The sequence below is a fragment of the Myotis brandtii genome, unplaced genomic scaffold, assembly GCF_000412655.1.
Source record: "Myotis brandtii unplaced genomic scaffold, ASM41265v1 scaffold17, whole genome shotgun sequence".
Taxonomy (NCBI): Eukaryota; Metazoa; Chordata; class Mammalia; order Chiroptera; family Vespertilionidae; genus Myotis; species Myotis brandtii.
The window spans coordinates 3,221,155-3,234,680 of NW_005356259.1; the positions used below are offsets into that span (position 1 = coordinate 3,221,155).

General features: G+C 39.8%; 1 protein-coding gene across 3 annotated transcripts in view; it reads left to right on the forward strand.

Annotated features, from left to right (window-relative positions):
• NAPEPLD (N-acyl phosphatidylethanolamine phospholipase D) overlaps nt 1-13,526 on the forward strand; it is a 38,352-nt gene that overhangs the window by 21,130 nt on the left and 3,696 nt on the right. For all 3 annotated transcript variants that reach the window (XM_005862902.2, XM_014536960.1, XM_014536959.1), the window contains exons 3-4: nt 6,013-6,659; nt 9,367-9,481. In XM_005862902.2, coding sequence (XP_005862964.1) covers nt 6,013-6,659; nt 9,367-9,481 — 762 coding nt within the window. The remainder of the gene's footprint in view (nt 1-6,012; nt 6,660-9,366; nt 9,482-13,526) is intronic.

Below are 13,526 nucleotides of genomic sequence, written 5' to 3' on the forward strand. Positions count from 1 at the left end.
TTATATTTGAACTTTCCCTTTACTGTTTATATTGTTGTGACTATGTTGCCCTGGCTGGTGTTGCTCAGTGGTTATAGCATTGGCCTGCACACTAAAGCGTCATGGGTTTGATTATAGCACTGGGCTATAATCTCCAGGCTCCCTGCCAGCTTCCATTCTAGTGTCTCCCTTCACCATCATCTTGGCTCCTTAGCCTCTTTGGTGTTGGCTGTTTCCTGCATCCCACTCATTCCTCTTTCTTGGATATATTCTCATTTTGGTGGGGTATATTCTGAGACAAAGGTACTTGGGAAGTCAATTTTTGATACCTTGCTTATCTGAAATGTCTTTATTCTTACTCTTTTTTAAAATCCTCACCTGAGTATATGTTGCTTTAAAAAAAATGATTTGAGAGAGGGAGGTGGGGAGAGAGAGAGAAAGAAAGAGAGAAAAGCATCAATGTGAGAGAGAAACATTGATTGGTTGCCTCCTGTCTGTGCCCCAACAGGGGATTGAACCCACAACCTAGGTATGTGTCCTGATTGTGAATCTAACCCGAAACCTTTTGGTGTACGGGTTGATGCTCCAACCAACTGAGCCACCTGGCCAGGGTTATTCTCACTCTTAACTGATAGTGTGGGTATACAAATTTAGTTTGGAAACAGTTTTCTCTCAGAATTTGAAAGCATTACCTCTGTGACCTTATTTTTAGTATTGCTATGGAGAAACCTTTATTTCTGTAGAAACTTGGGAAAGATAATTTCTTTGGCATCAGTGTTCTGAAATTTTACCATGATGTGTGGTTATTTATTCATCATGCTTGATGCCTGGTGGGCCCTTTAGGTATAAAAGTCTGTTTCCTTCACTTCTAGGAAATTTTCTTGAAAATTTCTTTCTCTCCATCTTTCCATTCAAAATCAACTACTAATTATTATATCGATCTACTGGATCAATCCTCCGTAGTTTTCTTTTTATTTCTCCTGTATATCCTCTTTTTTTGTTGTTTTATATCTGACAGATTTCCTCAAATTTTTATTAACTTCATTTAAAAATACTTTCGTATTTAACAGATTTTCATCAAATGTATCTCACTCATGCACACAAACACATACTCTTAAAATAATATTATCAAGAATATGGATTTCATTGTTTTAAAGTTAATATCATTTATGCCATGGAAAGAATTATGGTTTAATGAAAAGAGAGGGTCTTGAGAGTCAGGAACACCTTGATTCCACTCTTGATTGGACACTTGTTATTTGACCTTTTTTTTAAAAAAAGAATATATTTTATTGATTTTTTTTTACAGAGAGGAAGGGAGAGGGATAGAGAGTTAGAAACATCAATGAGCTGCCTCCTGCACACCTCCTACTGGGGATGTGCCCAGAACCAAGGTACATACCCTTGACTGGAATCGAACCTGGGACCTTTCAGTCTGCAGGCTGACGCTCTATCCACTGAGCCAAACCGGTTAGGGCTTGTTATTTGACCTTGCTGAGTTTCTTATGACTGGCCCCCACCCCTTGCCTTGGTCTTGTTATCTGTAAAATGCCAGTGACATCGGCTTCACATGGTTAGATGACATAATGCACCTAAAGCACCTGACAAAGGTTAGTGGTTGAATGAATGCTAGGATTTTTCCCTTTCCCCAAGAAAAGTGAAATATTAACTGGTATACTGGTTAAATATGAGCCTAGGGATTTTCCCATTTGCAGCTTAAAAAAAGGAAGACTAGCAAGGAAAATCTCCATCCAGTAAAGAGAATGCCAAGTGAGTGCTTAGTTTTCTCAAATAAATAAGAATTTCCCAACCCCCATTCTGTGTGCTTTTTCAAAGTCTGATGATTAAGTAAAAAAAAAAAAAAAATATTTTTCTTTTTGGAATATAATTGAGACTATTTCTTTGAATCATATTTATGGAATAGTAGCTAGAGATCACCTTCTTTAAAATAAGCTGCTCATTTGTGATGGTCTTAGCATGGAGAAAGGAACATGAGAAAAGTGTGGTTGCCTAATTTAGATGTCAGTACTTTGACTTTTTTTAAAAAACAGCTTTGTTGAGATATAATTCACCTTCTACAAAATAGACCTGCTTAAAATATACAATCAATGGTTTTCAGTACACTAAGAGCTCTGCAGCCATTGCCACAATAATACACTTCCATTACCCTAAAAGGAAGCCCCATGTCCTTAGTCCCCACCCTCCGGTTCCCCTGCCCTCCTCCAGCCCCTGGAAATTGCTAGTCTGCTTTCTGTCTCTATGGATTTGCCTATTTCTGATATTTCGTAAAAATAAGGATCATATAATAAATGGCCTTTGTGACAGTCCTTTCAGGACCTTACCTGTTAATACTTTGTTTGGAGAACAAGTTGAGGCTGCCACAGGTGTTCCATTCAGGTTTTGTTTCCCTTTAAGAGTCAATGCATAATACCGGATACTAAACCTGAAATGATTTTTAAGCTCAGGAAAAAGAAAATGCAACAGTTTTCAGGGATTTTTGTTACAGGTATTTTGATGTACTGTTTAAACATGATGCCACTTAAACATTTTTAATAGTTTTATTAATATAATACAAGTTCCAAAGGGAAAAAAAATAAGAAAAAATATATACTACAAGTTCCACATATTCAAAAAGTACAATTTGATGAGTTTTGACAATAAGTATATACCCATGAAATCGTCACCACAAACAAGATAATGAACATATCTGTCATTTCTAAAACTTCCTTGTGTCTTTATTCTCTCCCATCTGAGATAATATTTGGGAGTAGTATAATGGTAAGGGACAGCGTGTGTGGAGCTAGCTGCTGGGTTACCTTGTATGAATATTGTGACTTCTCTAATTTTTTGTTTTCTTACCTGTGAAGTGGAGATACTTAATGTATCTACGTCCAGTATTGTGGTTGCTATTAAATTAAAAATTTTTATGAAGCAGTTAGTACAGTGTCTAGCACATAGTAAGCACTCCATAAATGGTAGCTATTGTTAATGTGATTTTATTTTATGTTACCCTAAATTACTTGATATACAGGATGGGGCAAAAGTACATTTATAGTTGTTCATATGAAAAATAATACAATAATAAATAAATAATAATACAACAATAAACTCTGTTTTGTGAACTCAAAACTGTAAACCTATTTTACCTCACCCTGTATTAGATAATTCATCATTATTATGTGTCAATATGAAGCCTAATATGAGTACATATGGTAGGTACTCAATTTATATTCCTTGATTCTCTTTTCTCCTTAATTCTTTTTTTAAAAATACATATATTTTATTTATTTTAGAGAGGAAGGGAGAGGGAGAGAGAGATAGAAACATCAATGATGAGAATCATTGATCGGATGCTTCCTGCACGCCCCCTACTGGGGATCCAGTCTGCAACCTGGGCCCATGCCCTTGACTGGAATCGAATCTGGGACCCTTCAGTCTGCAGGCTGATGCTCTATCCACTGAGCCAAACCGGCTAGGGCTCTCCTTAATTCTTGATAAGTACACTATATGGCACTTATTATTATTCACTAACCCTGATTATTAACTTTGAGAACTTATTTGAAAAATTTACATTCATTCTATCATTCATCCAACTAATTTTATGAATACATGTTGTATTTCATCACTGAATCAGGCACTGTGAGTGATTCTGAGTTGAATAAGACATAAGATACATCCTGTGTACATTTAACAAGGGTATAAGACAGAATATTCATAGCTGATGCATGAGCTAAGTGACATGAAGTTGAGAGGCAGGAGTGCTTGCTTCCAGCAGTGGACACCCGGGGATGGTCTCATGAAGGCTGTGCAATTTGATTAAGGACTCGGGGGCACGGAAGGGAAGACATTCAACCTGAGAAATGGGATCAGTATTGTGCAGGGCTCTCCAGCTCAGTCTGGGAACAGAGAGCGGCCTCGGTGTAGTTGGAACACAGCAGTGTAGAGGTGAATGAAATAGCTGGTGAAGGGGTTGGGGGAGTCCAAAGAGGCTTGCTGGGTGAGGAGGTGAGATGTGTGCTGTCAAGCAGTAGAGAGCCAGTGAAGGTGTTTTTCAGCAGGGGAGAGAGTTGTACCACAAGTAGATAGCTTTTGGGGTGGCTGTTTATGGATGGAGTTGACGGGAAGACAGTTAAGCAATGAGGACTTTTAAGTGTTAGGATGTTACTTAGATCGGTTAGTAACTATGAGAAAGGAAACAGGCACATTGTAAGAGATCGGTAGGGTTGGTGCCTGACTGGTTGTCAGGGGTGGGGCTTTCTTCTTTTGGAAATCTTGTAGAGTGCTTACAGTGTGCCAGCCACCGCAAGCCAGTCCCCACAGCCATGAAGTGCAGGTATAATTGTTATACCCCTTTTACTGGTGAGGAAACCAAGACTCAGGGTGGCTAAGAGAAGTGTTTGTTGTCCTCCAATTGTGCTGCGCCTCCTCTGTCCAGGTCCTTTTCCCAGTCAGACCTTCTCAGTGACTTCTCACTTAGCCTTCAACAGCTTCTTCTCCATCTGCCCTCTCGTCTCTGCGCTTTGCTGTCTCCTTTGTTCAGGTCTTCGTCACTCATGGCAGCTATTGTGACACAATCCAAGGTCATCATTTTCACTCTGACAGTGTTTTCTCGAAACAGAAATTGGGTCATGTCTTTTTGTATTTTTAAGATGCTTTCTCATTGTGTCTGGGTGGAGTGTGACATTCAGGGCTCTTGCTGTATTCTGATCCTTTATAGATGTCATTTGTCCCCTCCCCCCAAAACGCCAGCTTCTGTTTGGCTCTGCCTTTGCTTAGGCACTTTCTCACCCTGAAACACCCTTCCTCCTTTTCTCTGCATCATGAACTTCTCATCATTCTTCAGGAGCTCACGCAGGTTGTGGTGTCTGTCATACCTCTGGCAACAGGGCTCTTCGTTCCTTCCTATTAGGCTGTATAGCATGTCTTGTAGTTACTTATCCAGTGCCATACCCTTTTCAGAATTGATTTGCAGCAGCTTATAAAAATACATGTTGCAGTAAAAAGCAGATGGATGAACATATAAGAGCAAATGGACTATGATGATAGGAAAATAAAGTCAAGAATAAAGTTAGGATAGAAATATGTTCCATCGTGGCCGGCACGATGCTGGAGGCAGCTTCAGCGTCTACTCTGAGCTTCCTCATCAGAGTGAAAAGGGAAGCGCGGACTCGGAGTTTTCCCAGCGACAGTCCAGTGCGGAAAGCCAGTTGCTCCAGAGAAGAGCTTTTCCTGTTACTGAGAACTGATAGATGTTTCTGGGGTGAGTGGAAGGTAGGGGTGAAGTTGTTACATGAGGTCCTAAAACACAGCTGCTTCTTGATCGAGCTCAATCCAAGGACAATATGTAGAATAACCAAGGGATTAACACATCATATTCGTTGTAGTTATTGCTTTACATCTGCTTAGTCCCCCTCCCCTCCCCCGCCCCCCAAATGATCAACTTCCTCAGGCAGGAACCATGTTTTGCTTTGGTTTGATCAATGATAGAAAACCTTAAGAGAAAGAATGAGAACGGTCTATGATTGTGATCCGCCCAGGAATCATCATCATGCTCTGATTTGAATTCTACTCAAAAAGTCAGATTCATGTCTGAGATCCAAATGGTTGTGAGTTTTCTTTCCTGTTTTAGGGACTGACCTGTGTCCGAGGCGGTTTTCAAGCAGTAAATGCACGAGCCACCTGAAATGGCAGAGGTGACTGCAGCTGGGCTCGTCTGCCACTCGTACTTCCGTAAGAGAGCCTTGGAAACATTCAGTACATTCAGCAGTGCTCAGTTTTAAATTCAATTTTTCCTCTGTTTGCTGCATTTGGGGTTAAGAGTGTCTTACATTACTATATTATCACGATTAGTGAGGCAGATTCAGAAAGAAGCATGCCTTTTCAAGAGCAAAGCAAAAACAGCAAATTTATTGAATGACTTCAGTTCTCCCCAGATAGCTCTTCTTTCTATTATTTATGTCAAATATGTCCTGTGATGACATAAGACCTTTTAACTTTTGTCTAAGGGCTGCTTTCCTTTTTTTGTACACTTAGGAACTTGATAAAGAACTCCCTGTGCTTAAGCCATATTTTATCAATGACCCTGAAGCAGCTGGAGTGAGCGAAGCTGGCCTAAGAGTCACGTGGCTGGGACATGCCTCGGTAATGGTGGAAATGGATGAGCTCATCTTTCTCACAGACCCCATGTTTAGCTCTCGTGCTTCGCCGTCGCAGTACATGGGTCCGAAGCGTTTTCGGCAGGCGCCGTGCTCTGTCAGTGAGCTCCCCGCCATAGACGCGGTCCTCATCAGTCACAGCCACTACGACCACCTGGACTACAGTTCTGTCATCTCTCTGAACGAGCGATTTGGTAATGACCTGAGGTGGTTTGTGCCGTTGGGTCTCCTCGACTGGATGCAGAAATGTGGCTGTGAGAACGTGATCGAGCTGGACTGGTGGGAGGAGAACTGTGTCCCCGGACATGACAAGGTCACCTTTGTCTTGACACCTTCCCAGCACTGGTGTAAAAGGACTCTATGGGATGACAACAAGGCTCTGTGGGGTAGCTGGTCTGTGTTGGGCCCTTGGAATCGGTTTTTTTTCGCCGGAGACACTGGTTATTGCCCTGTTTTTGAAGAGATAGGAAGAAGGTTTGGACCTTTTGACCTTGCAGCTATTCCCATTGGAGCATATGCACCAAGGTACGTGTGCTTCTAAAAAACAACATTCCCACTATTGTTTATACCAGAATAAGCTAACTGAACTTCAAAGTAAAGTAGTCATGATTTTGTGATACCGTATAATTTGTGATTTTACTGGTGGACTTCGTTATACATTGATTGGGGGTTAGTGGGTGAGATTCAGTTAAAATTTTTAAATAATCATAGTCATATTAGCTAAATAATTATTCGAAGCCAGAAATTATATTACCAACAAAAACATTTCTGTCCTAGCCCAGAAGGTCACACACCATTTTGACGGAAGTTAAACCGATCAGCCAGTATCAGACCTAACGCTTGTTCTCCCTTTCGCTTGGAGGATGCTCTCCTCTGTCACCACTCCTTGCTGCATGGCTGGAACGCACTCCCGTTCCAAAGCGTTTTGGAGCTCTCCTGTGTGTGCCCGAGGAAACCCAGGAATGGCCCATAGCATTGCTCACTTGTGTTGGTCTTATTTCAGTCAGCACTGAATTCAGTCTGGTAATGACATTGTTGCATTACTCACCCCTTGCCTTCCAACCGACATACTGATCACCTGTCTTTGGAGTAGATAAAGGTCACACGAACTTTTGAGAACTAGGAGACCCACTGCCTGTGTTTTCCTGAATTCTGTCTATTTAAGGAAAAGAGAAGTTATTTCAAATAATTCAGTTAGATTGCAGTCAACTCCAGTTGATATGCACAAGTTAAGAGAAAATAAAAACTAACAGTAACAAAGTCAACACTAACACATAGTGCATTGAGCAAACCTGATCATTGGTTTCCATCTGATTTTGTTTTACTTATTTAATTAACTTTCTAAGTTCACTAAAGCCGTCTTTATTAATGCTTATTTCTCCCATTTATGTGTCTTTCTAGTTTATTTAAGTGGCTAGATATTTTTACCTTATTTACCAGGTAAAAATTTTATTTTAAATTATTAATAGGACTTGAATTTAACTTTTCCACTTAATTCTTATTCTGAATTCTAATAAAACCTCTCAAAACATCATCCAAGGTGTTTACAAATCAACTTCATATGGAATTGATCTTTACTCAATATATGTCTTTAGTATGTTAGAATATCTCATTTATAATTATGAAAATAAGTTTTCATATGTAGCAGAATGGAAACTTATCATATACAGGGTGTCCCAAAAAATGTATACACACTTAACAGCTAATAGCTCAATTGTTGTTTCTTTCTTTTCAGATTTAACCCATTGGAATTAATAATTATTCAACATGTGTATACATTTTTGGGGGACACCCTATATATGCGACAATATAAATTCACTCATGTAATTCCCCGTTTCTGCTTTAAGAAAAGTAAATTGTGGTAGCTTTTACGGTGTAATCTCTGCTTAGTATTAACAATTTAGAAATAAGGTTATCTATCAAAACTTTAGAATACTCTATATATTTAAGGTGATTACACAAAAAATGACTTTCAATAACAGGCGTGGGATGTCATCCTTACTTTGGGAATGTTTCTATCCAAGTCCGTTAGAAGTTTGAGTTTTTGTTTGACATTTACACTGGAGTAAACATCTTATTTACTTCAGATAGACATGAAGGTAGAAAGGAGTATGTCTATTTCTTTGATTTGCAGTAGGAATTTAAGAAAATGGACGGAAGCACCGGTAACTGTTTTCACCTCGCCCTGCATCCTGAGTGTCAGGAGCTGTGGCAGCACAGTGCCTCTCTCCTCTGCCGCTGAGAACAGTGTCTTTGTTTCTAGGCTCCCAAAGGGCTCGGCAGCTCCTACAGTAAATAACAATCTTCTGGCTCTAAGAGATGGATGAGCTGCTCCATGATGTGTTCTGTGAAGTGTAGAAGCACCTGTGCTAGTCCCTACCCATCAGTCTTGACTGCAGCCGTAGTGAGCAGTAGCAGCCCCGGGATATACATAATGTGAAGACAGTGTTGCTTTTCCTCTTCTAAACTAATGGCTGGGAAAGTAAAGGATTTGCCTGTAGACTGTACACTTCCCTTTTTATTAGAAATAATAATTCTTGCTCCTCAAAGTGTTCCCTGCTCTTTCCAAGGCGTTAGGCAGCCTTTCAGTGTTTCTACGCTCTAATTATCCCCCTCATGAACCCTGTCTTCTTGTCCAACCAAAACACCTCACTGTTCAGTTGTATGCTGTTTAAATAATATCCTTAGGTAGTAATTGGGGTTTTCTTGCTCCTGATCTTTAAATACTATATATGATTTTTTGTTGGCTTTTCAATTTAGCAAGTTTTTCTTCTTTAATTCTTTTTATTTTATTATTATTTAAATCTTTATTGTTGAAAGTATTACATATGTCCCCTTTTTAAAAATTTGTTGCAGCAAGTTTTTCATGTTCTTTTGCAAGTAGACTTTTATTTTCTAATTCTTTCCCATTGTTTTGATTCATACCAGGATTGCAAACTATCTGCTTTTTAAAGTAACAGTAAGACATTTTCAGAATAAATCATCAATAAAATCAAAATACACATAGCACAAAATCTTACTATTCAAAGGAGAGTTTTGCTTGAGACTTATCTATTGTATAGCAGTTTGTACATGAAATATTTTTGCTTAACTTTTTACGAAGAAAAGTAGACTTAAAGGAGATGGTTTTGCCTGTGATTTTTTTCCTGTGCAGAATCTTAAAGGTTGATTAGATGAAGCAGTCATTATATATTTCAAAGGCTTGAATTAATAAATTGCTGTGTTTCATCAGGTGGTTTATGAAATACCAGCATGTGGACCCAGAAGAAGCTGTAAGGATTCACATTGATGTTCAAGCAAAGAAATCTGTGGCCATTCACTGGGGAACTTTTGCCTTAGCAAATGAGGTCAGTCTGTGATAAAAATAACTGGTGTGTTTGATCTATGATAAGATTCAGGCATTACCACTCCCTTTGGTGTGATCAGAGATCAACTGGAATCAGAACCTGAGTGATTCATAGTCATCACATGAAGTGCTAAATCATGAGTTAGTATAACAGTATTTATATAGTGAAAAAACCCTTACTGCATGCTGTTCTTTTGACTTCTGTAATGAAGCGTTTGTTTATATAACAAAAAATGAGTGTAGTCTTGGGAAACAGAAAAATGAACCACCATGTCTTCTCTCTTAGGGAGCCTTTTGTTGTAGCAGAACATGCAAGACATGTACATAATAACTCTAAAACAGATGTCAAAGGGGTAGGTGGCCTCAGAATCAGGGATAGTTGCTGATTGGAGGGATCAGGGAGAGCTTCAGGGAAGAGGTGACATTTGAACTTGGCCATGAGAAGGCATTTCAAGAGGAAAGGGCAGAGTGTAGGATCGGAAGCAGCATCTGGGGTAGTGAGGAATTCTGTTCAGCCAGAGTATGGATGTCATATGGAGGGCAATGGAGGAAGTAAGGCTGGACAACTTAGAACTTTTTAGAAATGTTATTCATCCAGTAAACATCAACTCAGTGTCTGCTAGGTGCCAGGTGTTGGGAGAAATGGTACTTTTACTCATAGACTTATAGAAGAACTGATTTTTTAAAATTAAAATTGATTTCAGAGAGGAAGAGAGAGGGAGAGCAAGATAGAAACATTAGTGATGAGAGAGAATCATCCATTGCATGCCCTACACTGGGGATCGAGTCTGAAACCTGGGCATGTGCCTTGATGGGGAATCGAACCGTGACCTCCTGGCTCATAGATAGATGCTCAACCACTGAGCCATGCAGGCTGGGTGAAGAACTGATTTTTTGCTTAAGGTAGCAGAACCCTACAACTTTGCTACTAGCCAGTTCTGGGATCAAGCAGGAGGATAGAAGAAAGCTTTCTCGTCTTTCCTGGATCCAGGACCTGCCCTCAGCAAAATTTAGAAATGGCTGGTTGGCTTCTACGTTGCTTTATGTGGCATCTTCCACATCCAGGGCAGGAACCGTTTTCATGCTGTGTCAAGCACTCCCTTTCCGTCCCGTTTTTGGCCTGCCCTTTCCCTAGATTACAGCTTGTTCCAAAATTACCTAATACACTGCCTGCCCACTGCCTGTTCTCCCCACTCAAGATTCCAACATCGTGATGCAACAATCCTGAGCCACAGTTGGGAGATGGAATGGAGTGAAGGACCACAGGGATGGGGAGGATGAATGAGAATGTGTCTTTGTACTTGAAGAAGGGGGAAGTTTGATATTGGTTTCCATTGGTACACCACTATATTTGGTGGCATTTCTTATTCCATATGTGTGTGTTCCATATAGAGATATATGCATATATATGCTCCATATGTTATACCAGTGACTTAGAATTATTTTATTAAACCTGTGCAGAGAGGAATCTAGGATGACACCTAGATTTTTAACTTCAGTGATTGTTGTGCTCTTTACTGAGAAGATAGAAAACCCGTCTTCACGAGTTGTATTATTCAGCCTCCAGGAATTATTTCTGTTAAAAATCTAACCTCCATCTTTCTTTCTTAATGAAACATGTAATAAAACACACTTAGCAATTTGTTCACATTTTGACATTCGTTGCATAAACCTGACAACCATGAGTTTGTTAAAAAATAGATGGCATTTTCAGGGAGGATGTTTTGCCTGATTTGTAAACACTTTAAAACAATTTGCATGTAAGTAGATATATTAGCTGTTTACTATAATATAAGCAGGTTAAGGACATTCTTAACTCGGCAACACTTTGAAATTATACATATAACATTTAATTTATCTAGGAAATGAATGAATTTTCTAGATGACGTATTTAAGCACTAAAACTTAAAACAACTCAGTTCTGGGGGAAACATATTTCAAGCATTACAAAACATATGTTAACTTTTTAAATGACCAGTGTCTTTATCTTCTATTGGGATAGATCATAAAACATAACCCTTAAAAGGGTATGTATGAGTTGTCGTGGGCTGGTTCCTGGCCCTTACTGGCTTGAAGCAGGGAGCTTCTGCTTCCACCACTTACTCTAATTCTCTTCGAATGGACTGTCTTGCTCTATACGGTGTTTGGCCCCAGGGCCATGGGTATTTTTCTCTCTCTTGCGGGACTGAAGTGCTCCCACTGAGACAGCTTCCAGTCACTCATAAGCTCAGTTAAGCCCTTCTTCTCGGCCTATCTTCTAGATCAGGGGTGGGGAACATCCGGCCCTAGGGCCGTATTGAAATCATTTGGTCTGGACCTGCCAAGGCATTAGGAGCAAGTTAATTAAATGTTTGACCAAATAGAGCAGGCTAATTTTTAAGTTGATAATTTTGTATGGCCCATGAATGATGTCATAAATATCCAAATGGCCCTTGGCAGAAAAGAGGTTCCCCACCCCCTCTTCTAGATGGTTTCAAACAGCCAAGAATTGACCTATGAAAAAACACAGATATTTTAGCATCAAAATCCATACCAAGTTACAGCTTATAACCAAAGTTATAGCTTAGCAAAGAAATCAGTGTAGGGTGATTGTGTAATTATATTGTTGGCTAAGACTTATAGGGAAAAGAATTGAACAAAACAAGGTTTTAAAAAAATGTTTTTATTGATTTGAGAGAGAGGAAGGGAGAGGGAAAGAGAAATAGAAACATCGATGAGAGAAACATTAATCAGCTGCCTCCTGCATGTCTCCTATCGGGGATTGAGCCCAAAACCTAGGCATGTGCCCTGATTGGGAATTGAACCCGTGGTCTCTCAGGTTATGGGATGATGCCCAACTAACCAAGTCACACCAGCCAGGGCCAAACCTGTGCATTTTGACAGAAAACTTTCCTCATTTTTCTAGTACATCACCAGCTGTCCCTTCTTAGTCTCTGCTGCCAGTTCCTCACTTATGCTTCCTCTCAACAGTGAGTACCTTAGGACTCAGCCCAGGGACTTCATCTCTTGCTGGTTACTCCTGTGGGGATTTCATCAGTCTTATGGCTTTAAATACCACTTATCAACTATCCCTCTGTAGCTCAGGTTTTTCCCATAATCCACATTTATATTTCCAACTGCTTTCTTAACAATGGTACCAAAATCTAAGTCCAAAGCCAAACTTTCTGAGCTTCCCTCAAATTTATTTCTCATACATCTCAGTAAGTGGCAAATCCTCCTTCTAGTTGCTCAGGCCAAAACCTTGACTTCTCTCGCTCTCATATCTTCCCTCCATCCAGTTTTCCCCCACATGCAATCAGCTCACCCTTCCAATTATATTAGGACTTTGACCATTTCTCATCGCCTTCCCTGCTACATGCCGCCCTTACAGTCTGTTCCCAACACTGCAGAGGACAGTGACCTTTACACCTTGAATCAGATCATGGCACTCCTCTACCCAGTAGCTTCCCATCTACTCAGTCAGAGCCACAGCCCTCACAATCGCCTGCAAAGCCCTGTGCATTCTGTCCCAGCAGGTCTTTGTTCAAATATCACCTTCTCAGAGAGAACTTCTTGGACTGCTGCATTTAAAATGAAACCTCCACATCCCACACTTGCCCACATTTTGTCCCCAGAATATATCAACCACTCAGATCAGATACTATTTTCTTATTTATTCATTTCTTATCTGTCTCTGTATTAGACTGCAAGCTCCACGGTTCTGCTTGGTTCCTTGGCCTGACTACTGTACGGTGCTCAAAGGATGCTGGTTGTGTGAAGGGTGGAGGCAGACCGCCCCCTGGTGATTAGATGAGACACTGTTTGATTTCCCCCCACATTTTACAAGCTTTTAAAATTGGAATTGGGGGAAATCCATTTGAAATAAAGGGGAAAAGTAGCAATTATACAATGTAAAGATTTAGACCAAAAGAGAAAAACTGGTGAGGTGATTTTTAAAAAATATCTTTTTTTAAACATATTTTTAATTGTTAATATCTTTTAAATCAGTAGTTAGAATAACACATATCCAAGTGGTTTCAGTTTATTTGGAAAACATTTTTTTTTTT